This window comes from Passer montanus, unplaced genomic scaffold (genome assembly GCF_014805655.1).
Source record: "Passer montanus isolate IOZ18808 unplaced genomic scaffold, ASM1480565v1 scaffold2, whole genome shotgun sequence".
Classification (NCBI taxonomy): domain Eukaryota; kingdom Metazoa; phylum Chordata; class Aves; order Passeriformes; family Passeridae; genus Passer; species Passer montanus.
Genome location: NW_024366591.1, coordinates 13,389,879 through 13,416,077, shown reverse-complemented (window position 1 = coordinate 13,416,077; position 26,199 = coordinate 13,389,879). Strand labels below are relative to the sequence as shown.

The 26,199-nt window shown below is 40.4% G+C and overlaps 1 protein-coding gene across 1 annotated transcript; it reads left to right on the top strand.

Moving 5' to 3' along the window:
* Positions 1-2,876: 2,876 nt before the first annotated feature.
* Positions 2,877-22,808, top strand: RAB32 (RAB32, member RAS oncogene family). The gene is made up of 3 exons (XM_039707550.1): positions 2,877-3,287; positions 18,801-19,078; positions 21,256-22,808. The coding sequence occupies exons 1-3, from the start codon at positions 3,059-3,061 to the stop codon at positions 21,403-21,405; spliced, it is 657 nt and encodes a 218-aa protein (XP_039563484.1). The 5' UTR covers positions 2,877-3,058; the 3' UTR covers positions 21,406-22,808.
* Positions 22,809-26,199: the final 3,391 nt, after the last annotated feature.

The following is a 26,199-nucleotide window of genomic DNA, read 5'->3' as shown; positions in this document are numbered from 1 at the left end:
ATGTAATTAGTACTGATTAAACTATTAATCATGGCAAATTATCAGTCACATTTTGCCCTTGCTTTTTTATACAGATGCCTCTGTGAACAGATGATGACTTTTATTGACTTCTTTGGTTTTAATATTGGTTCCAATCTCTCCAAATACGTATGTGAAGAATAAAATTAAATTACATGCTTCTTTTGCACTGTTGATATAAAACTCAAGTATCCCGAAGAACTTGTATTCAGTTTACTACTAGTAGTACAGTTAGTAATAGCTCACTTACTAGATATGATAACTCTATCCCAACCAAAACCAGAATATCTGTCTTGACTTGCTTGTAAAATAAAAAAAAAGTAGAAGGAATGGAGTAAGTAATGGGAAGAATTAATTTCTATGGTGTCAATAAATTTTTATGACATGTAAAACAAAAAGGGTAGTAGGCAGACCTAACAAATAGTAGGAAATACATACAATTTTGCTCCCACCTGTGCAAGGGAAAACAATTTACCTAATGTTATGAGAGGCCTGCAGTCAGCATGCAATCATTTCACACCCTGGCATATAATTACAGAATGTGCCTAGTAATCAATTAATACAACTCTCCCAGAAGGTAGAAAAGCAATGTAATTACTGCATCACAGGTGAGGAATAAAGGCTCAAAGTCTAAGCCTGTGGAACAAGGCTTCTGTGTCCATCCTAAACCCCAGCCACCCTTACAATTCTTTTCCAACCCATTTTGATTCTTTCAAGACAAATGAAATCTTTGGCAGCTATCTGGGGAGAAATTTCAGTGCATGCCAGCCAAATTCCCCTCTGAATGGACAATTGTGATGAAACAGACCTCAGTTTAGATATAGCTAGAGAGGTTTACCAGGACCCATAGTGATTAAAGTATGGGTTAAAGTACTTGTAGTTGAAATAATATTGTCTCACATGTGACTTCAACCTCCCGGATAAAGACAGGGTTACTTGCTTGCCTCATCTCCTGACAGGAACCTAGGCTGCCCTGTGCCTCCCTCCATCAAGAAAAAAAAAAAATAGTTTCTAAGTTACAGTCTTCCCCCAGTTTATATTCTGGTATCATTACTGCTGGGCAAGTAAATGCTAATTACAGCAATTGTCATGGAATTAATATAGCATGACAAATGAACAAATTTACCAAACCAAAATCCCCAAACAATTTTTCTCCAAGAATGCTGTCTTTTCTGGCCCTATTCTGCAAAACAGCTATTCTTTTTACCTACTCCCATCTACACTGCATCCACCCTCTCTGTGTGACATGGAAATACCCATTCTCCAAAAGCCACCTGAGGATATCTGGATCACTTTACTGAAGCCACTAATTTAAAGCATTGTAAAGAAATTAGTATGTGCAAAAAACCTGTTATAGTATCAGGGGTTGTTTGATAGATGTTACCATGTATTTTAAGCGGTACTTTCTTTCCCACTGGGGGTATCCCTTCCCTGCTAGTCAGATCTTCCCTTGGGTTACCTGCCTCTATACACACAGGCGGTCCAGATGATGCGGTAACATTTCCTATTTGGAGTGGTTGCCATTGCTCTCCAGCACAAAATAATTCTGTTTAGATATTTACATGATAAACAATCATTACAGCATGGAGACACTACCACACAACTTCATTCTCTTGTTACTGGCACAGACACCTCGGGTTGGGCTGTGTGTTTAATTTGGAGAGTATGTTAGTAAAGATGTTTTTGTTTTGGGGTTTGTTTTTGTTTTTGTTTTCCCCAGCACCTGCAGTCAGCACCCATGGTACTACACGGTCCTAATGTCAGGAAACTTGTTTTATGTTGATTTCTAAGAAAGTGTGTTTCAGAGAGGCTGTGAATGCCCCATCCCTGGACCTGGATTTGAGCACTCTGGTCTAGTGGAAAGTGTCCCTGTGATGTCAGGGGAGTTGGGACTGGATGATCTGTAAGGTTCCTTCCAACCCAAACCACTGCACGATTCAATGTTTGGCTAGGGTAATTTTTAAAACAACCAGAGAACAACACAAATATTTTTATTAGATCAATTTGGGAACAGGAGGGAACCAAATTTAGCTGTAGGTGTCTGATGGCAATCCTGCAGATGAGGAGATGATTTCGTCCCTGCTCACCCAAACCTTTTCGGCAGAGCAGCCATCGCTGCGTCACTGCTGCCAGGGCACGGGCCTATTTGTCCCGGGCGGGCTCAGCACGGCCCTGTTTGCCCGGGCGGGCTCAGCACGGCCCTGTTTGTCCCGGGCGGGCTCAGCACGGCCTGTTTGTCCCGGGCGGGCTCAGCACGGCCCTGTTTGCCCGGGCGGGCTCAGCACGGCCCGGCCCGCACGCAGCCCTAGGCCGCACTGCAGCGCCTGCGAGAGCGGGGAGGGGGCCGGGGCGCAGCACCGTGCACCCACAGCACCCCAAGCTGCCTCCCGGGAATGGAGGCTGGGAGCGAGCACGGGCCACTGGAAGGCTTCCCCAGGCACCCCGGTAAGGCCCTCTGTCCCCGGACCTCTGCCATAAAACACTCTTTGCCGGACGGTGGGGAGAGAAGTCGGCTGCTTGCAGAGACTTCACCAGGAGAAAACTTCGCTGCCGCCACCACCACTGGAAGCAGATGCCAAAGAACGGTACGGACAGCTGACACTTTCCCAACCCGAGCCCTCTGCTGAAGCTCAGCCCCCTCTAGGGCCGCACCGCGCTGTCCTGCCGCTCCCAGCGCGGCCCGCCCGCAGCAGCTGCGGGGGAACTCCTTCCTTGCTCCCGCCCCGGCCCTTTCCCGTTCCCACCTCCCAGCCGGTGTCCCGGAGCGGCGAGGCGGGCCGGCCCCTCTCCCCGCCCCTCCCCCGGGCCGCTATAAGCCCGCGGAGTTTCCGCGTCCTGTGACTGCAGTCAGGTGGTGGCCGAGGTTCCCCGCTCCCTCCCACCCGCTGTCCCGCTTCGCCTTCCCCCGCCCGGCGAGGGCTGGCCCTGCGGGGAGCCGGCTGGGGAAAGTTGGAGGAAAGTTGCTGCCTGGGAAAGTTTAGAAGCGGGAGAGCCGCGGCCCCGGCAGCCCGGCCACTCCGCGGGAGGGAGGGAGGGAGGGATGGCCGGCGGGGAAGGAGCGGGCAGCGGCGTGCCGGAGTGCCGGGAGCACCTCTTCAAGGTGCTGGTCATCGGGGAGCTGGGAGTGGGGAAAACCAGCATTATCAAGCGCTACGTGCACCAGCTCTTCTCCCAGCACTACCGGGCCACCATCGGCGTGGATTTCGCGCTCAAAGTCATCAACTGGGACAGCAAGACCCTGGTGCGGCTGCAGCTCTGGGATATCGCAGGTACGGGACGGGCGGGCTGCTCCGGGCAGGCTGCGCCCGGACGGCGCTGGGAATCCGGCGGTCGGCGGCCCTGCGCACGGCCTCTGCTGAGAAAAGCAGCCAAAGTGTTTTGGCTGGGAAATGTCTCTTCTTGTTTTTTTTTGTCTTGCCCCTGTTACAAGCAATCTCTCATTCTTGCCCTTGAGGTGTGAGTAGAGGAAGGACTTGATGTAGGAGTGAAGTTTTTCACTTTTTACAGGCTTTGCCCTTTCCCGTTAGCAGACTTGCTGGGGTTCTTGGCTTGGCCCAGGGTTTTACAGCAGTCCTCGAACTGCTGCTTTACTCTCACTGCTGGATCCAGGGCTCCGGGAGTATTCCTGCTCATACTGCTCGTCCTGACCTGCTTGTCTGGGTGGTGGTGGCCTTGGTTTTGGCTCCTGCTGAAACTAACTCAGGGTTATGGCTCTGTAATGCATCTAATGCACCATGCTTTACAGGTTAAAGGTAACTCAAACAGCTAAAATTTTCTTCAAAGGAAGAATGCTTAAGCTTTGTGTGCTGAGAGTCACCTGGTTAATTTAAAAGTGGTTTTCATCCTTGCTGCATTGAGTGAGGGAATGGAACTGCTGTTATGTTTAGTTCTATATTCAAATCTCACATTTGTGTATTAGAAGCATACTATGGGCACATGGAAGCAGCAAAGTCCTGTCTACTTGTCCAAACCATGCATTATTCTTTTCCTATGTATGATTCAAACCTGTTCTTCAGCATCTCTTGTTTCCAAGACTCCAACTGTATACATACCATGGTTAACTTTGCTTATGGTGTGGTGTCAAATGCCACAGAACAATCTCTGTTTTGCCGTGGTCTCATAAGAAGTCTGTCCCTTAGCTCCATAATCACCTTGTTTGGTATTGCATCTCTAGTTTTGTGTGCAACCCAGGTGTTACCCTGCAACTCTCCTCATTCCTGTCTATCACCATCAGAATATCTCCTTGGATCTGAAGAAGCAGACTTTATTTCAAATCCTAGTGTTTAAACTTGCGCTGCTGGAAGACCCAAGGGAAAAAAGGCGGTAGCTACTGTTTCCGTGAACTTTATGCTTATCATGGAAGCTCAAAAATGAGGAAGTGTGACATGTGGCTGCTGTAACCCTGTGACAGACCAGCTGTACCTCAGCGCCTCTTTTTGCTCTAAAACACTTCAAAGATGATTGCTCAAACTGAAAAGCCTTTGTACTGCCATATGCTGAAATATACCATGGATCTTTCTGTTGCTGGCCTGCAGGGCAAATGAAAATATTTTCTAATTGCTGTTTAGAAGAGCAAGTGAGATGTTGGCAAGCTTTCTTTTCTGATGTGTTCCTCTTGTGATCAGTTTTAACTTTCTGTTACTCAATTAACAGTATCAGTACAAACTACTGCAATCCTCTGGGTATATTTAGCAAGCCCGGGGTTCCAAAGATTGAAGAGGGGAGGCTGTTGGCATCCTGGGGTTTGGCAGGCTGCCATCCTTGTGTTTGACTTCTCAGCCCTTCATTGCTCAGACTTGGGTAGGCTGTGTGCTTTGCCAAAGCAATCAGTTTCAACAGGATAGGTAGAAACTTAGCTTTAACTTGTCACAAAGTTTGGACAGAACCTATTTACAGCTTGGGAAGTTCGATCAGTACATCCATGCATTAATGTCATGATCCAGAAGACAGTATTCTTCATTCTTGATTATTGCCCTTGGAGTATTTTTGACACTGCTAGCTGAAGACTAAGTGAAGAGCTGCTGATAAATCCCTGGAAGCTTGTGGTAAATTGGTTGAAGAATTAAAATTTTTCCTGTCACTTGAATATTTTTCTTATTTTATAAGACTTTTACATGAAACCCCTGACTAGTATTTCCCTAGCAGAAATTAAAAAGGGAGATACAACTGTTCTGCAGTTTGCACTCCAAACTCTTAGTCTGATGTGCTAGTTTAGGGTATTCTGCTTCCAAAGGGCTGGGGGGATCTTGCCCAATGAAAAAAAACAAGACCAAGAAGAGAAGTAATCTTGGTGGTTTTTATTGGGTTGTGATGAGCCAGTGTGACAGCAACAATTTGGACTCCTATGGCCCTTAACATCTGAGAGTTAATTAGTAAAATAAAGAGCATTTTAGTATTCTTAAGGGTATTTGATGGTCTTAAAGCTGCTGAAGTCCTCAACCTGGGAGTGTGTTCTGCAGCTGTGTATGTGTACAATCAGGAATATTTCTATGTTAGGATGTTAACAGATTTATATTGAAGCTATTAGTTCAAGAACCAGATTGAAGATGGCTTCTATAATCATAGACAACATTCTCTAAAGTGCTTTATTGAAGTGTAGCAGTGTCTGAGCATGTGATAGTCATTCCTTTTTAACTCATCAGCCCAGCTGTCTTCTGGCTTTCAACAGCTCGTAGATAATTTTGCCTGCTGGTGTGTGCAGACAAACGGCTTTAGATCTCTTGAAGAGATCTGAATCTTATGGTAAGTAATGTTACATGTGACTTCCCTGCAAGCAATATAGTGCTGGCATTCTGAATTTATTTTGATACATTTAAAAGGCTGTTGAATTAAAGTCTAACCCTTAAGCATAGAAAGGGATGTTATTTTCACTAGATCAAAGCTTGTATGTAACAGCTCATTGTAAGAAGCTTTCTTTAAAGAGCTGGGTGATGCAAACGAAAGTTTTGTACCTAAATCAATGATAAGAACTGACCCTGTAGTTCATGCATCAGCTAAAGATCATAATGCAGATACTATGCTGCTTCTGATTTGATTGTAGGAAAAGTGATGAATGTTGTGCTGTTTATTGCAATGCAGTAGGTTACTGGATTATTTCAATTTTTTGTACTAGCTGACGTTGTTTTGGTTTTGGGTCTTTTTTTTTTTTGTGATTAGATAATTCTGTCAAATAGAGCATGACCACGTTACACTGCTTATGCTTTTTCTTTTTTCTGTTGAAAATAGCCCTCTTGTTGTAAGGTACAAAGTAATGCAAATTCTTGCAGCAGCATCCAAGGGGAAGGGATGTAAAATAATGAAGAGGGAGAAAGGTTACTGTTGTGCCTAAACATTTGTATTTCAGAGATAGTTTATTTTAGTTTTTAGACACAGGTTGTAACTTCTTAAATAAAGGTGATGAAAAAGCTTGAGAGTAAGACTGATCAGTCACTGTCAAATCATCTTGATTACAGCATAAAGAAAGAAGCATTCTGAAAGAATGTGAACAGATTATGTGTGTTCATGCTGGAACTTTAGCTGCCCTTCGGCATTATTCTTGGGGTTTTTTTTTTTGGTTTTGTTGTTTTGTGTTTTGTTGCCTTTTTTAAATTTTGATGCGTGAAGTAATGGAAAATTATCTTTCTGGGATAAATTTTGAAAGTGTTAAAGCATTGATCAAAGGGCATAAATGATTGGCAAAATAAATAGGATGTAGGAATGAGTCATTGTGGTAAAGAAGTGCAAACCAAAGAAATCTTAATGATAGGGAAGTGTTTTTGTAGTCTATTTCAAAACAGTAGAGATTCCTACTTGACAGGTGTGCTGTTTTAGTGGGCACTGCACTGACCACAGTGTGTGTGGCATATTGATGAAGCTGTCAGGTGATATTGAAAGAGTGCTTAAAGGATTTTCAGTATCATAGAAACTTTTGAGCTGATCTAGTAAAACCAGCAACTGTGTTAGTCGCTGCTTTTGTGCTCATGTTGACTATCACTGTCACTCACATCAGCCTGTATGAAGTGCAGTTTTCTGGGGAGCAGGAGTGGAAAAGATCATAGATGGTGGTTTGACTTTGGCTTCTCATGAAGAATGTCACTAATGGCAACTGGTAGACAAATTTGATTTTAAAGCTTTTTTGAGGAATTCTGAATTAACTTTTGTGTAATAGCATTCTTCTTACAGGATTTTATTAAAATTTCTTCGTATAAATATTTATTAAAACTGAAGTAATGCTTTAACTGGCAGAGTATGTCTATGAAGTTGGCCAAACAGAAGAGGACTCAATTGTACTTTGGTACTGTAAACATACTCTAAAGGGTTTCAAGAGCTGAATGATAAGCAGTGTGTAGCATGTAAATCTGATACTAAAATCTTGCATGTCTCCTTGAGAGGAACTGAACTGTAACTTGTTATAAGTATATACAAGTCCCCAAGAGGATGGAGAAATCAGATGAAGTATTTTGGTTAAATACTAAGTTGAGGAAGAGCTGGAATAACCCATTTTTTGTATGAAGAAGAGTTAAGATATGTGAGTTGGTGTTAAGAGCAAGTTAACTTTCTAAGTAACTTTGAGGCTTATCTATAGGAAGCCGTGAAAAATGGGAGAGAGGAAACCATGGCTATGGTTGACTTTCAAAGGCATCCAGGCAGTTAGTTATAGTATGTTAGATAGTTTACTTCCATAGTAAACTAAACCCTAGTTTCAAGCAGCTCTGTATTCCAGTTAGTCTGCACTTGTGCTGCTGGCATGTGGCTTCCAAGTTGCTTCTGTGTACTGGGGTGTTAGCTTGTTTCTTGAATTAGGGACTGATTTTATTGTTTTTAATAAGGTCTAAAGCAAGTGTTAAATGATGTTAATACATCCCTGAAAGTCTATAGGAAAACAACCAGAAAACTTCTGCTGTTCCATATCCCTACCTGTGCCAGAGGCATGTATGCTTCAGTTGCTTGGCAGGGGAGTCTCTCCTAAGTGTGGAGAATTTGGAGGCAGCAGTCTCTAAAGTAGTTAAGATATTCTTGTTACAACTTGTCCTTAGCCACAATGCATATTGAAGGGATTAAAATGGCAACTCTTGCAGAAAAAAACCATGAAAAAATTGCTTAGCTATATGCCTGGTACAAGTGAGCATAAGGTGAAGGCAAGACAATCCAGGCATAACCTTCCCTGAAATGTGGGAATTTTTTTCTCACCACTATAAATAGTCTTAATGAGTGAAGGATGTGCACATAAATAATTGTATCAGAAATGGATGCAGAACTTGGAACTCAGAGTTTTTTCAGAAACTTGTAAGTTTTCTGAGGTTGTTTCCTAGTTTATATGGTGATGGAGATTCCAGGAGCAGCCTTCAGGTGGAGACTAGGAGTGCTATAATTATGCTTATAGCTGAGGCAGGTCAGAAAGCTCCCAGTCAGGGCTGGGGAATCTTCTAGGTGATTATGTCTGCAGACTCGTGGAGATATGAAAGACTTAATTTCTGACTGCTTCCTGCTCACACAGGTTTAAATATAAAACTCATGAGAGAAAATTTGCTTAAGGGTTGTGCTTACTGGAAACATGCAAGACTAGCAGATAAAGTTTGGGAATGGGAAGTAGAAGCCCTGGTCATATAGATTTTGAACTCAGAGGCAAGAAACAGCTCTGAAGAGGTACTTTGTTTCCTTCTAGAAACCACCACCCCTCTGTGGGAAATCTTGTGTGGGTGTCCTTTCTTATGACTTTTCTGGAATAACTGGATTTGGATTATGAGCTTTCATTTCAGAATGACTTGCTGTGCTTGGAGCTCTACAGCTAAATATCGAAATAAGTTCTGAATGTGTTTAGCTTGGGCTTTTGGTGTTTTTCCAACTTTCAGACATCTCTGAATACAAACAAATTTCTGAATGTTTTCTTTTTTGGGAGTCCTGTTTAAATACACTTTTAATGAAACGTTATCAAGGTATGAGGTATGATTGTTGGTCTAATGAAGGAATTTCCACATCTTATCAGTGGGGTACCAAAGCATTAATGATGGCAAAGGTTCTTTTGCTTCGTACTATGTTATGTAGCCACTCAAACTATGGTATATGTTATCTCGGATTAAGCCTATAACCATTGTGCTGATTGAATTCCGTAAGCATATGGGAAATGCTACTGTCTTGATGTTGGTGTTGTAAGATAGTCTAGGTGGTAATTTTGATTATGCAAGGCAGGACTGTTCAGTTAAATGGGAGAATTGAGAATATGTTCTTTGATTGTCTTGGAAATGAGCTTAGAATTTCCTCATAAGGTGTTTCAAGATGTTCTATGAGAAATGGGGTTAAAGATGTGATCCTAAAAGACCACCCAATCTAGTTACTCGCTTAAAATAAAGTTCAGTGTCTTTATCTTATGGGTACTTTTAATTCCTGTCAACAATGGAAAAGTACTTTGTGCTTGAGTGTCTATTCACTATGGAATAGATGGTGCTTCAGCCTTCTTTTCAAACACATCACACAGCAGTTGCTCAGAAGTTTTGTGCTTCCTACAAGATCACAATAAAAACTCTTTCCTAGTACTCTAATACAGGCTGAATAGGTATACATCAAATGGACAGGGGAAATCTACCTTAAAGGCAAACAATACCTGAATTCTTACGTGCAACACAGTAGACAGGAGGAAAAATAGAACATTGTGCTCAGCATAACTAATTTTTGGATTAGTTTGTAAAACTGGAATACTTTGCAGAAATTATCATCTTACATGGGTCACCCACTTTTCTGAAGGCAAGTATTATATTCCTGCCCTTCATATAATACTGACTCAAGTAGTCAGAAATCAAGCTGGTTTGACAAGTCAAGCACATTGCCCTTCAGAGACAAACTGGTGCAGACAATATTGAATACACACTTTTCTCTTAATGTATGGCATTCACATGAATGTAAATCAAGCTTTATCAACTCTCCTTGCATCTTCAGAAGTTGCAGTTTAAGAGTCTTGGTGCTTAACCTTATTTACATCTCCACTTTGCCTATTACCAGTTTAGTTTCCTTTAGGTGCACATTAGGACAGGGTGTTACCAAAGTGCACATCCACAAGTACAGTTTGAGTTGGCAAGTGCTATAAAGGGGTAATTCTCAACTTATGACATAAAGCAAAGAAAATAATCTTAGCTGACTGGTTCCAGAAAAGGTATTAGCATGCTGTAAAAAATAAGATTTTCCCTCTCAATGTGAGTGAGACTACTGGATTCAGTCTCACAGCTGTCAGACATACCCTCCATGAATTCCAGTGGTAACTATTGCTTTGCTTTTGTAGTCTGCTGTAAATGGTTCCCTCCAAATACTTGCTTCAGAGGTTCAGAAGTGTGGTGTGCCATGGTAGAAAGAAGTGATTTGCAGGAAGGGAATGTCTGTTTATATTTTTGCATGGAAATATAGGAATACCTCTTGTGAAATTCCTGTGGATTTTAAAGCTAGCATGACCAGCAGTAAGCAGTGACTACAAAGCACAGCATGCTTCTCAAGCTACTGTGGTACAATGTTCAATATTCAAAGATCTCTTCTGGCTATGGAAACACAAAAAGAGGATAAATGGAGTGTGACTGTGCTTTGAGAAAAGGAAGGATTTCAGGGCTTTATAGAGCTTGCTTAGAAATAAATGTCTTGACTATCTAGAGAAGGCTGGCAAGCTCACAGTAGCAGAGGCTTCTATCTTAGCAGGTAATGAAAACAAATATTCCTTATTGTATGGATTTTAGCAGCTTTTCAAGTAATAGGTTGAGAGGTAGTCTCTGACTGTCACTGCAAACAGCCTATGGGAACTTGTTCTTTAAATGCTCTCAGGCTGAGCGCTGGGTAGAGCAAAGTGGCAGCAATTTGATACAAAATTCCAATCACACACAATTTGCCATGACACATTGACCATTTTAGAGATTAACATTTTTTCAGTCTCGTGATAAAGTTGTTCTGGAGACAAACTGACTTTAGAATTGTTCTCCTGTGTGCTGTGAAATGCTGTAGTGCCATGCAGCATCACTGTGAAGTACACAGTGCAGCTCTGGCTGCAGGGCAGCACACCAAAGGATATGGATCAGAGAATGGCAGGCATGAAATAGCTTAACTCTGGCAGATTACTTGTTTGGGTAAGTCTTGCTAAAGCAAGGTAGGAAGTACCAATTCATGCTGTTGCTGGCACTAATTGGACTATGTCAACTCCTTTGAATACTAATGCAGGGGAATTGTTCTATACATGCTGCATTTGACAGCTAGTTAGAAGTTGTTTAGCTTGATTATACTGGTTTTCTGGGGATTGAAATCTAGTGCTTAAACAGGGACTTTGTCTCTCATTTGCTGTTTAGCAAAGATGCAAAAAAAAAGGTGGATTCTTATACAAACATGACTATCATATCGTTGCATAAAATACACATGGTGTTGGACAAAATCCATTGAACTCTTAAGTGCAGGGTGTTGCCTCTCAACTTTTTAATGACAGAATGGTAAGCTGCTGAAGTCAGTTTGGACTATTAAGTAATTAGATTAGCCCAAGACTACAGGCAGCAATGAAAGTTTCAGTCTTGCTGTAAAATTCCCAGTGAGGGGTGTGCAATTATTTGAGGGAAAACTTTGTCTTTGTGGGAGAGAATGGCATGCCTTTTCTGTTAGGTTGGTAGAAACAATCATAGGTCCTGGTGGAAATCTAGTGTCTAGCTTCCAGCACTTGCCATCGCTGTGCTCTTGCTGTTTCATGGGTAGCGTACAGGACTGTCCTGTGTTAAAGTATAATGACAGCAAGCAGTGAATGGAAGGACCAGTCATTGATTTTGAAGTTTCATGTACTTAACAAATTGTTAGTTTAGAAACTGGCTGTGTTGAGAAATGGAACTTTAAAGAAAACTGCTTCCTAACATTTCAGAAAGAAATAGTGACTTCTGTGAACATGTGGAAATACTGTGATATGATCTAAATAATCAAAAGGCTGCTGCACTTCGGCTGATATCAGTAACTCTTCAATGACTACAGAGTCTCTCATATACTGTGTTTGTACAGTATATTGTCAGTGTCATGCCTCTGACACTGCATTGTTCAACAGAACTGCTTCAACTGCACCCTGCAGCTTTCTAATATAGACATAATCAGGGGATCAAAGGTTGTATCTTATGATAAAGTGTGAGTCAGTTGAACAGGGATTAACTGGCTTTTGCCCTGAAGACTGTTCTGAAGCATTTGGAGAAGGGTTAGTGTTGGGAAGAGGTCCATCCAGTGGTCAGTTAACTTACCCCTACCACCCTTATTAAGAAGGGGCACTAGCAGTTGTAATTGTCTGAGGCTCCTTTTGTCTATTAGATACTCCAAGTACTGCAGGCAGTGAGGCTGTTTCTAGTACTTGTCCCATACAGGAAGATATTACATTCTAGTAATTCTCACTTCCTAGCCTGTCTGTGTTTACAGAACCACAAATACCATGTTTTCACAGCAGTGGAAAATAAAAGTCAAGCTGGATGATCCTTAACACTGACAGGTTTCTAACATCTGCTAGAGCTGCTAATGTCATAGAATCACAGAATGGCTTGGGCTGTAAGGAACCTTAAAGATCATCCAGTTCTAACTCTGCTGCCATGACCATAGGTTGCTCAGGGCCCCACCCAACCTGGCCTTTAAACATTTCTGGGGATGGGGTATCCACAGGGCTGGGGTATTCCCTGGGCAACCGGTTCTGTCTGGTGCCTCACTACCATGACAGTCAAGAATTTCTTCCTAATGTCTTATCTAAACCTACTCTTAATTTAAAAACATTTCCCCTTGTCCTGTCAGTACATGCTCTTGTAAAGATCCCCTCTCTGTCTTTCTTGTAGGGCTCCCTTTAGGTACTGGAAGGCCTCAGGTCATCCTCAAGCTTTTTCTTCAGGCTGAACAATCCCAGCTTTCTCAGCCTGTCTTCATAGGAGAGGTGCTCCAGCCCTCTGATAATCTTCATGGCCTGCCTCTGGACTCATTCCAACAGGTCCATGTCCTTACACTGGGGATCCCAGAGCTGGATACCACACTCCAGTTGGGGATCTCACAAAGGCAGAACAGAGGGGCAGAATCAACCTCCCTTGCCTTGCTAGCCACACTGCTTTGGATGTAGCCCAGGATACAAGTGATTTTTCTGGGCTGCAAGTGCACATTGCTGGCTCATGTCCAGCCTCTCACCTACCAGCACCTATAAGTCCTTGTTGGCTCAGCTGCTCTCAGTCTGTTCATTCCCCTGCCTGTGTTGGGACCCCGACCCAGTTGCAGCACCTTGCACTTGGTCTTGTTAAACCTCATGAGATTCCCATAGGCCCATTTCTCAAGTTTGTCCAGGTCCTTCTGGATGGCATTCCACCCTTCTGTCAGCTGCACCATTCAGCTTGATGTCATCTGCAAATTTGTCTGTCATTAAATAAATGCATAGTTGAACACCTCTGTGTTTTAATTTGTGGCAACTTTACACTTATAGCTTAAAGGATAAGATTGAGGAGTGGGGAGCCATCTGGTAATAAGTCTTGGAGTCTATCTACTCTCAAACTATGGCTGCTATCTGTGAGAAAAAGCAGGTAGATGCACTTGAATGTGGGGTGTAATATTGATAGTGGTTTGGTTAACCTACTTCTTGCAGAATAACAGAGCCAGTCTAATTAGGTAAGGCAGTTCTGGGAAAAGATGTGGTGGTTTGGGGAGATGGGGGATAGCTGTCAGCAGTGGTAACTTGCCAGTAACATGTTTATGCATCTCTCTAAAAAGGAACTTCAGTCAACTCACACCTGGCCCTGATAATGCTAAAATGTGCATTAGATATCTGAAGAACTGGGAGGTTGTTCCTCAGGGCAATTCTGGATATTTGCTGTATTCAAATCCAGCTGGCATCCAAAGTGTGGTCTTTTCATGCCTGTGGCTCTTGAAGGGCTTAGGTGAGTTTTGAAAGTGACAGTAGTTCTAACTCAATTAGAGGATTGAACTATGTTCCCAGCCACTTTGGAAGGGGATTTAGTTTAAATCTATCACACTGGATGACAGTAACTTTACTGAGAATTGGATCTGTAAATATGGAATTGTCACTCAGGTGTTCCTGGAAAAAAAAAATCTTTCATGTATTAGTTGATATAAACTGCCTATTAACTCATTAATATAATAAGTAGTCTGGGGGGAGGAAGCTTGACAAACTCATTATTGTGCACATCCAGCAGTCATTTGTACATTTAAATTGCTTTTTCTAGCCCCAATTCCCATCATGTAGGAGGAGTTACAAGTTGAAATTATAAGTGAAATAATAGGAGTCTAGGGTATCTTTTTTGCTAAATATTCACAAGAACTGCTACAATGGTAAGTCACACTGCTGTAATAAACAGGACACTAGTGTTTCTCCCTTACACTGGGAAAGACTGCTCTAGAAACTCTTTTAAATGTACTTCAAGGTTACAATGATAACTTACCTTTTGCAGTAAAGGACAAATATAAAGCTTCTAATGTTAAATCTTAAATTACAGCCCATAATTTCCTTCACATAGTTTTTAACTTAGATTCCACCCCCATTACAACATAAACTGGGGAGTAAGAATAGCTCCCAAGTTCTAATGCAGTTTTAAACTGAGCTTTATTCCTGTGGTGCTGCTGGAGGGAAGTGGATTAGTTCCTGATGCATGTCATTGTGCAAATATTTCACTTAAGGTTGTTGCAATTACTGGAAAATATGATGACAATAGGTGCTGAGTCATTTCGATATGAAAACTGTGGTTAGAGAATGCAGAACTTTCCATTACATGAAGTCACTTCCATACTCCCAAATTAAACCTCTTATCCCTGTGACTGTCCTGTATTTTAGCTTCTCATTTGCACCTGACCTACTAAAGAGCTATACTTTAGTGGCATCAGATTTATGCCTAGTCACTGGACCTATCAGAATGGTCAATCTTGTGATGTCCTTTCTATATTGATGTACTAAGCAATTAGTTATCTTCCTGCTCTCTTCTTTCTAAGATTATACAGTTTAGTCTGATCAGTTTTAGCCTTTTTCTTCTTTGGGAGTATGATCTACTTTCTGTACTGCTCAACACTATTGTCACATGTGGAGAAATGACTATAGCAAATATCTTGCTGGATAGAGGAAGGGGCATGGCAAATCTCTGAATGCTGCATTGCAGAAGTTGAGACATTTAGTTTTAAGAACAAAGAGAATTATGTTCAACTTTGAGAATCTGGAGGATTAGTGGTTTGGGGTTTTTTTGCAAGCAGAAAAGTGTTTGCAAAAGCTCTGCCTGAAATTACCGCTAAATTTTCAAAAGGCTGTCTAGAATGCTCTGCATCCTAGACCAGAGGGTCAGCAGTAATTACATGACTGTAAAGAAAGTCCAATCAGTTTGAACTGAATTATTTTCCTGCCTCATGTTGTATACCTTTTACCAAACAAAACTCTTACCTTCTGGGCAGGCCATGTTTTGTTGTTTCTGTCTTTGCATGAAATATAGTATATCCATCTTCATTAGGCTCCAGACAAGATGAAAGAGCAGTTGCAAGGTAGTATTCAGGTCAGGTTTATTGTTAGTAGATGTGAATTCTAGAGGTGAAAACAGCTCTATAATAACCTGGTTTGGGTTACTCTAGAAAAGGGAAGCCCTCATATTGGGTAGTATTTGGCATATTTATTAATATGTTATATAATTTATTATATATTAAAAGGCTTTAATCTCTAAGAATCCAATGCTGTTGAGCTTGTGTGTGTTTAATGGTAAGACATAGCATGAAAGCTTCTATTTTTACTTACTAGATTAAAGCTTTATATTAGGAATATTTGCTAATAGGCTTCTACTTTCACCCAAATTAAAACTGTGGAAGAATATGTATTGATGTTTTTCTAAATCTAAAACTCATACTACAAGAGAGATAAGAGTTGCTGGAAATAAGAGTTCAATGATTGTTGTGGACAGCCAAAGCCCATGGTTTATACTGTGGCTGCTGTAGAATACCAAGCAATATGCTGACTTCCATTCCTAGCAGGACTTCTCTCTTCTTACACTGAGCAGCCGCTGTACAAGGCTAACTTTGGCTGACTCCTCAGGTTTGGCTCTGAGCTATGCTTTGTAACTTTGTTTCTTTGGAAACTATATGTAACACTGTACTAATTTCACCACTTTGTAAACCTTAAGTGTGCTGTTGTGCATGTTTCAGGAATGGTTATTGCTATAGGAGGCTCGTATGGCCACCTTGTCACCTATTTTTGTCTTTACAGCTGTTTTGGATGGAAGAGCAATAGGCAGTAAGGGTCAATGATAACATCCTTCACTGTGCTCAGTGATTGCAGCCTTATTTATGTACAGCATGCACAGCTATCTGAGAAATGGTTACTGCCCAATGACCTTTTCTGCAATTCCTAAATAACTTAGTTTTCATATGTAGTGATCATGCTCTGTCTATTCCTTCTGGTAACAATCTAGCAACCCTTCCTGCAACTAATCAGTACAACTTGATTTTTCTTATGTAAATGTTCATCAAGTGTTTGGAAAAACAGCCTTAAGGAAAGCCTGGAAGCCTCCCAGCTCTCCAGCCACTGAATAGTGAGGACTAATGGGACCGTTTCTCTTGCTGCTTCAGATTCATGTTCAGTCTCATGTAAATAACAGCAAGTGGTGTTCAATTCTAGACCATTTCAGGGCTGAATTGAAGAAATCTTTCTGTAGAAGACTGGGGTTGGTACAGGGCATTGTAGACCTTGAGATTACACTGTTTGTTTTGTGGGGCTGTCCTTTGGTGTGAAGGGATGTCTCCCTGCATTGGGTACTGGAGTCAGTGCTTCAGCATAGTCCAAGGTGTTCCCATGTGGCAGGAATTGGTGGTGAAACTAACAGCTCAACAAAGGAGGAAGTTGAGAAGGAGCTTCTCAAAACTCGTGTGGTGCCCTATGCAGTGACTGGCTTAACATAAGTAAATTTGACTGTGTGGAACTTCATTAAAAAAACCCAAAAGTACCAAACTCAAAATCCCTACATTCTAAGGGTAAAGTTTCTTTAAATGTGACATCACTGACGTGCAGAAGTAGTAAAAGCCTTCTGATCTAACTCTTCCCCAACGGTACTTGATTAGTGGAAACAGTGGTCAGTGGTATGGTTTATAGTAAGGCTATTCTAAAAACCTCTTTTGGGCATGAAAGTCCAGCCTAGGGAGACAATGTGAATTACTTGTGTACTCTGTTTAGGAGAATTGTATTAGCAGTGTGGCTTTTCCAGAAGCATAGTCACAGAGATGCAGGCTTGGTGCCTGGCTTGTTGCATGATCTTAAAGTCCATGACATAAATGCTGCTTTAAAACTTGTTTTGAGTATGGAGATAAAAGCTTTCTTCTTGGATCCTGCTTGTTCTTACACAAGATGTAGTGGAAACAAATAATGTCTAATCTTCATTCTGAAAATATGCTGGGTAGTGATGCTGTTTTCTGCAGCATCATAGTTTAAAGTGAACAGACAGAAATAAAGTCAGCTTCTTTATAGTTCTTTGGAGCTGCTGCTGTTTTCAGGCCATTCTAGTAGCTGCTTAGGCAACCTTTTCTCAAACTGTCTGTGGGGAATGAGCTAATTATACTCTGAATTATTGGCATTAAAATGAGGCAAATGAGCTGGAAAAGAACACTGATGAACAGCATCTCTTGTCAACTTCATTTATTGAATTTTGGTCTCTTTCTGAGAAGGTGATAACACACCCAGTTCTCCTTCTATCTGTTTGTCCTTGCTAATTAAAGGTGGACTTGAATGTTTATAAAGAGAGGACAACTAGGTTTCCAAATACAGCTCTTCCTTTATCTCTTTTTATACCTCATATGCATGAAAAGATAAAAGCTCAAGTGATGATACACTGTAAAACTAAATCATAGAGTTCAGGGACTGCTTTTCCCAGTGGAGACTTCCAAACAAAGCAGAAAGTTATTTTAGTAGCCCAGACTTTCCAAACAATGTGCTAGGACTTGATACTGCTAGACACACTCAAATGTAAACATACCATGATAGTCTGACCTTTCAAACAGAAGAAAAAGTGAACTGGCACACTAATTCTATATTTCAAGTATTCTTGCTGAAGTAGTTGTGCTTAATGAGAAAAGGCCTTTTTTGATTTTTCTCTGCTTATGGACAATTGATTTTTTTCCTGGATTTTTGTTGTGAATAATTGTACTTTAACTGTTCTTGTTTTAAATCCTGGGATTGCTGTAGGACTTCTATAGTTGAAAATTAATCCAGAGTAAATCTTAGACTTGAAAAAATGAAGTCAAATTTAACAGATTTAGCCAGAACTGTTAAGCTAGCAGCTTCTTTTTAACTTATCCCTAAAGAAAAGTCTGTAATATAGGTGACTTCTTCAGAAGATGCTTTGAAGGCTGTTAGCCTTGAAGCTTGCAAAACCCCTTGTTTCTCACCATTCAGCAAAAGGTTGAGTTTAAGTCTTTAGCTGAAGCAACTAGATTGAGATACGAGCCTTAATATTATTTGATGAAATAATTATTTGTGTATGGCTGTGTTGGTAGTGTTTTTAGGCATTACTTCTCAAAGAACTCTACTCAACAAATAAGTTGACTATATAGGTATAGAAGTTGAGGGGTTTTTTAAAGCAAAATTCCAAGTTGTAGTTGGGACTGCAAACTACTTTAAGCATCTGACTTCTCATGTTATAGTAAGTCTGTTACAATGAACTTAGGTGAGATAGGAGGCAATGTTTTGTGCCCCAGGTGACTAGACCCAAATGCCAAACTTCTATGGATTAAGCTGGTATTTACACTAATCTGTTTACACTGAATACAGTTCATGCTTCAATATAAATCTACTCTGTGACTGTCCTCTCTTTCAGGCCAGGAGCGCTTTGGAAATATGACCAGAGTATACTACAAAGAAGCAGTTGGTGCTTTTGTGGTCTTTGATGTCACAAGAGGATCCACTTTTGAGGCTGTTTCAAAATGGAAGCATGATTTGGACAGTAAAGTACTACTTCCCAATGGCAGCCCCATCCCTGCTGTTCTCCTTGCAAACAAGTGTGACCAGAAGAAAGATGGCAGCCAGAATCCCTCTCAAATGGACCAGTTCTGCAGAGAAGGTGGCTTTGTTGGATGGTTTGAAACATCTGCCAAGGTGAACTTAATAGAAAAATACTTTTAGTCTCTTGAATATGAGCATAAGAAGGATGAATATAATCATGTAGGAAATAAAGTTATCATGTATAAGAAGTGGTAGTCAAATCCAGCAAAATTTGAAGTGATGTGCAGGCTACCTTCATTCCTGAAGAGGATGAGGCATATATGATTTAGATTAAAAATTAACTAAAATTCAGAGCATCTTGAAACTCTCTGGAAACCTTGATTATCACAGTTTGATATGTTTTTTTTTAATCTTGCATGCATGAGGATCATTCTTTAGATGTTAATACTACTAAATGCTGATCAAGCTCCCCAAAACATACAGGTCATCTTTAGGTGCAGGCTTTTAAATTGCATTTTCTGTTGTCACTGTTTTGTGTAGGAAACAGCAGGATTTGAAGTGAAGAAACTATTTGCTTACTCATTACTACCTACCCACAGTGTTGCTAAAGAACTTTTCTATTTTATCAGGCAATGTCAAGACTGAACTAGAGAAAAATTGTTCTGTGTAGTAAATTAAGTTGAGAAAGACAGCTGCTTTGTTTAGTTAACTTTGAGTAATTTCATGTGTTGTACAGTTATGTCTACAGACATATTGTCAATGCACAAATTAAACTGGCAGCAGCTTAGTTGGAAGTGAAACACAATATTTCCTTAAAGCCTAACTGGTTCTTAAAATGAAGGACTCCTCTAGATGAGGACAGTGTAGCTGACAGACCAGATTACTGGTCTGGCTGATAAATCCTTTATGAAGTAAGATAGGCCTCAAGGTCCACTTTCCCTTGTCTTGCCTATTTCCTTCAGCTGCTGCTGAAGTGTTACACAATGATCTTCGGATAACTTTTAAAAAGCAAAGCGTCTCTAAGACTATATGAAACAAAGTAACAAGTTGTTCTTTGTTTACTTTAAGAGAAGGATACACAGTTAAAGGAATTAGTTAAATTAGCTAACAATTTGTATGCATTTGAAAAGATATTTCCAAACGCACCCATCTGTTACTAAAAACTCTATTTTTAAGGCTCTTTATGCTCAAAAAGAATGCCAAGATTCTGCTTTCGTAAAAGTTTTGCCTGAACCCTTACCTGCCTGTAATACTGTTATGTATAGACTGCATTGTGGCTTAAAAGTAAATGCCAGTAACATGGTAAAAAAAATCTGATGTGAAATTCTAGTGACAACTTGCATTTTAGGTAGCATTTAAGATGGGAAAATGTAAAACAAGGTTCTCGTTGTAGAAAAAAAATTGTTGTAGAGAAAAATCCGTCCAAATCTCTTGTAGAGAAAAATCCAGGCAATAAGTTTTATTTTAGGTATTGATTTGTTTAGAACTCTGAAGAGCTGTAGTTGAAATAGCAAACATATAGTACAACTGTCTCATTTTCTAAGCACACCAAAGTAGTTTATGGTTTTAAGTCCTGCCCACTTGGATACCCTATTAATCTGCTTTTGCCTTTCTGTTGGAACCGATAATTGGATCTTCAGTCATCAGTAATATACTGGGCTGGTATTTGCTTTGGAAGCAAAGATGAGCGATTCCAAACATGGCAGCCCTGTGCTATCAGAGGCCCAGCCAGGTCAAATCTGTGTCCAGAGACTCAGCTTGGACCCTCAGAAAATGGGATATTCTGGCAAAATACATCTCTAAGTATCCTGCACACGTACCTTCTTTAGGGTGTATGGGAAGGGACTTTTCAAAGTATGCACAAGAATATGCAGAGTAGCTGGATGAGGCACTTGGAAATAGTTGTGATTTTGAGGATCATATAAAAGATCCTCTTACTTAAGTGCATCCAAATTCCATCAGAAACAGAAAAAGGCTCCAAAAGGTAGGACAATACTGCAGATGATGTCTAGGATGTTTCCTGATGAAAAAATGCACTTAGGCATTTGTCAGTCTTCCAAACAGAGGTGGCACTCATTCTCCTGAATGCCTACTAGATTAGAATCAGATTTCAGCTTGTAATACCAATGAATAATTTTGTGTCCAACCTTTCTGTTAACTTTTTCAGAAAAAGAAGTGTGAGCAATGACTTCTTGCATCTAAACTGTTGTGTTTTTCTGATAAGACTGAAGAATTTTCTTTTTGGATAGCTTTAGGAAAGTGTGACTGTTAATAGGAATGCGTGACTGTTTCAAAAAGATCACTAACTTCCTTGCTTTCAACATTTTTAGGACAACATCAACATAGACGAAGCTGCTCGATTCTTGGTGGAAAACATCCTTGCCAATTACAAAACCTTTCCTAATGAAGAGAATGATGTGGGGAAACCAAAACTGGACCTAGACCCATTGAAAGCAGAGAGTAAATCACAGTGCTGCTAATGCTACCACCGTTCAGTAGATGTGATGGAATGAGCAGCAGGACTTTGCTTTAAATCAAAATGCTGCTATGGTGCTGCGTTGTGACAATCCATATGGGGTGTCTGGTACTATCTGAATTGGTGACTCGTTTGGGTGTTTACATATTCTCATTTAGCATGAAACTGAGTATCTTGTGAGTTATCATTCCACTTGCTTGAGTGTCTGCATCTAAGTCTGATTAGTGTCGTCTTACTTGAGAACATAAGGTAGTGTTTACACTCCTAAAAGGAACAAAGACAACATTCAGTGTCTAGTTTGCTTCTAGGACATATGCTACATTCCAAATAGGACTCACTTTTAGGTGACTAGACTCTTGCACCTTTAAGTCAACTTTTCTTTTGTCACCATTTATGTCCCACTTGAGCCTTCTCACCAGCACAAGTGTCCCTATTTATTATCCCCACCATGAGGATCTGTCTCTGCTAGTACTCCTGGATCAAGACATCCCAGAAATCTTCAAGGGGCCAATGACAGATGGGAGGTATCTTTCCTAGTGTAATCACTAAGATTGAGTGGAGTAGATGGCTTTTCCCACTAAGTAAAAGCAAGATGGTTGTTATTGTGTTTAACAAGGGAAAGACATTGATATAGAAATACTAATAAAAATGCATCTCCAGCAATTTAAGGCTGAACATTTTAAGCTAATACTTTACATATGAAACACATTACTGAATACAGTTGTACTGCTGGCACATAGTTATGGTAACCTCACCCCTATGCACATCCAGAAATAAGCATCTAGTAACTTTCATGCACTAACACTGAAAACTTTACCAAGAGTACAAAAAGTAAGTATCTTACTGTCCTGCGATGATGAACTTTTTCTTCTGTCTAGAGATGGTTCTGAATATCATGAGCAAGGAGAGAGGTCTTGAGGGAAATAGCTTAATTGGTTCATGCTAGTCTGTCAACCTTTCTGCCCCAAGCTCTGTCTTTGTCAGTTTTAGAACTCTTTTGACTGCTTTGAACTAATGAACTGGCTTACCAGTTTGTAACTGTATACTGAGATACTTATGTTTCTTTGTTATAACACTCATGTATTTTTGGCAGCAAATGAAGTTCAAAAGGATTAGAGATATTTCATAGTTCTTGAATGTGTTCTGGAACTCTGGCTCTGATTGGCTCAAAGGCTTTGAAGCTCCTCTTTATTTTAAGGGTTTTTTCTGTCCTGGTACCTCATTGCTGTTGACTTCAGAAGTCTTACCTTGCTGGGTTTGATGGTGCTGATGTTTGGGTAAACATCAGAACTAGGTATATGCAGGATTTGATATACTTTAATCTGTATTAAGATTTCTTAGGCTGTCTTTTTTTTCTAAAGCGTAACATACTTTTTAAGAGTTAAATAAATATATTTGGGCATCTTTTGTGTGTTGGTGTATGCTTTTGAGAACATGAATCCTCTCATATGTTCCACTCTGTACTCAAATACTTTCATTGACATTTGAAAACAACTTTATCTTCTAGTATGTGCTATGTTAAAGAATTATTTAAAGTTACTACAGCAAGGCTTGGCATAAACCAAAACTGTGTTTATTAAGCTTAGCATCCTAAGATAATTCAGGTGAAAGGGATCTTAGGATGTCTTCTAAGCCAGTGACTTTCTCCAAGCAAGGTCATAGCACGGTGCTTAGGTGTTCATGTGGTCTGGTCTTAACCTCAAACCATGGAGACTGTATGGCCCTGGGAAAGTTGTTTCAATGCCTAGTCTTGCTTTGTGCTATAAACTGCATTCTCACTATCCCTTTGTGGAGAGGGAGCACTGTGATTTTTAAGACACTGCTGCTGGATTGGGAAAGTTGATCCAGTCAGAACAAGAAAACTAAGAAAAGACTGGCCTGAGGAAGGAAATGGTAGTGTCTCCCTGGTAGAGGGAAATGGGACTGCAGTTCATGCAGAAGTGTATAGGTTAGTTAAACTAGTCATGAAGCCCTATCCTAATTAACCCAAAAACTTTGATTGGGGAAAATATGTGGAAGACAGACACAGAGTGACTTTTTCAATACAGGATTGTCTGATTTATTTTAACTGCAGTGCCTGGAAAATGTGAGATATTCCAAGCTCCAGAGTTTTGTTTAAATTTTGTGTCAGGCTTGTTGAGTTGTACTAGCTCCGTAGATTGATCAAATCTTTGTTCCTCTATAATAATTAATCTGTTGGGAATAGTTTTAAGTCATTCCTAGAGACCCAGTACTTGATGTCACCATGGAACAGGTGGATGCCCAAAGTAGTCTGTGACCCTGTGGAAAGCCCATGCTGGAGCAGACTCCTGGCAGAACCCGTGGCCCCAGGGAAGGGCCCATGCTGGAGCAGGTTTTCTGACAGGTCTTGGGACCTTTCTTGGGACCTTGTGGTGGTGTTCATGCTTGAGCTGAAGTTGGTTCTGAAGGACTGCACCCCATGGAAGGAACCTACACTGGAGCAGTTCATGGAGCCCAGAGGAAGAACTCACATTAGAGAAGTTTCTGGAAGACTGTCTCCCATAGGAAGGGCCGCTTGCTGGAGCAGAGAAGTGTGAGGAGTCCTCTGAGAAGGATGGAGCAGCAGAGACAATATGTGATGAACTGACTGCAAACCCCCATTTCCCATCCCCCTGCACCACTGGGTGGAGGAGGTGGAGAAAATTGTGAGTAAAGTTAAGCTCAAGAAGAAGGCAGGGGTTGGAAAAGATGTTTTTAAGATTTAGTTTGTATTTTTCATTATTCTAAGCCAATTTGATTTGTAGTAAACTAAACTAACTTACTTCAGTCAAGTCTGTTTACCCATGAGAGGAATTGTGAGTGATTACTGCCTGTTCTTACCTCAACCCATGAGCCTTTTGTTATATTTCCTTTCTTCCATCCAGCTGAGAGGGGAGTGATGCAGTGGCTTTGGTTGGCACCTGCTGTCTGGCCAGAGTCAACACATCACACAGGGAAACTACTTTGCTTGAAACTTAAAGAATTGTTGTTTTCAATGGCCCTTTGCCACAAGATCCCCAAAATCACTGTTTTCTTGTATTTAGTAGTTTAAGGAGCAAGAACTTTCCATTAGATTGTCCTCCAGGATGCCATTTCATTCATTGGGTTATTGTTTTAAGCACAATAAGATCAGATGTCTTAGTTCAAATGGCTAGCGTGGCACTTGATATATGGATGATGGCATAATTGTGACAATAATTTATGTAATTTTTATGAGTTTCAGAAATTGGAGAATGTAAACTGTTGTAGTTTTTTTATTATTTAGAGAAGACAACATATTTTTTATTTGGTTAAAACAAGTTAGAAGACATCTTACATCAGATTATGGTCTTGTTTCTAACTTTTCATGAAGAATGTTAATCACATTTCTATTAAAACATATTTATCCAGCAATCTTACATTTTGCATTTTTCAAATAGTACAGCTTTCTGCTTTTAGCCTGCATATACAACTGCAGCCACACTTAAAACATACTAAAGTTAATCAATGTTAAAAAGGATTTTGCTGTGATCTGCAGTGTGCCTTTACTTAGAACAAGAAGACTTAGCTTTTTAAATCTCCTTCAAAAAGGTTGCATTCTTATTTTAAAAAAATTGTAAAAACCAAAATACTAAAGTAAAATAGCATACTAAGAGATTTAATAGGTTCTGCAGTTCTGTAGTTTACACTACATTAAGATTGTGTATTCTCAATTTAAAAAAATACCCTTCTGTCCCTCAGGCTACTGTCACAATTTCATTCTATCTTTTTAGTCAAATATCTAGAACTTTAAAGAGGCAATACTAATTCCTCTGTCCATATCCAAATTTTATAACAGTTCTAATAGTTAGAGAATCACAGTTGTCTTATTTAACTCCAAATTTCAGAAAGGGTTTTCACACTGTATCAAACCCAGAAAACCTTTCCTTTTGACATAGAAATATATCCCTGTATCATCAAATGTAAATTTACAAAAGAAAGGCAATGGCTCTGCATGATTCTCTGAGGCAATTTGATTTTCCTCTGCTGCCTGCCTGCTCATAGGGCATACACTGTTTTATCCCTCTAATAGAGAGTGGAGAGATGATCAAAGTTGTGGTGATCCTCAGTTCACACTTTTACCTAAATAAGTGCCCTGAGCACTCCCATGGGACTTGATGTTATTGCTGTATTTAAATTGGACTTAAACAGCTGCTTGATATTTAACAGCATGTTTGGGGTCTGTGTTTCTCCAAAATGAGATTATAGCATGAGAATGTGATAGAATGGTGCTCTAGCAAATAAAGAACTTGAAAATAAAAAAGGTAAGTAGAAATAGTAACATAGGACTCTGATGAACCCCACCCTTCTGGCACTGTGTCAAATTCAAGAGAGGCTGGAATATTGGAAAAACCATATCCCTGACAAAATCAGGTGAGACATGTTACCATAAGATATTTTGGAAATGGCATTGAAGTCCTGTGCTTAGGCAAAAACTATTTTCTATTATGCAACTGGCTGTGATTTTTTTCCCCCTACCTTGTCTTATTCCATCAGTTTACCCAAGAAAACTCTCATAATCCACTTTACTCCCTAGCCTCACATTAAGAGTTAACAGACTAGAGCTGTGCATAGCTTCAGTCCATCTGTTTGAGGATGGTTTTGCTCAAATTCAGTTCCCTGGCCTATGTCACCTCAGTGACTGACTGTTCCCGACTCAGTGCACAGACTGCTCCTCCCAGGCTTTATCACATACTGCAGTGTTTTCATTTTCTCAGGCATTAATGTTCTCCACTCACAATTGCTCTTTTTTTGATCACCCTTCACTCTTTTCCTGATC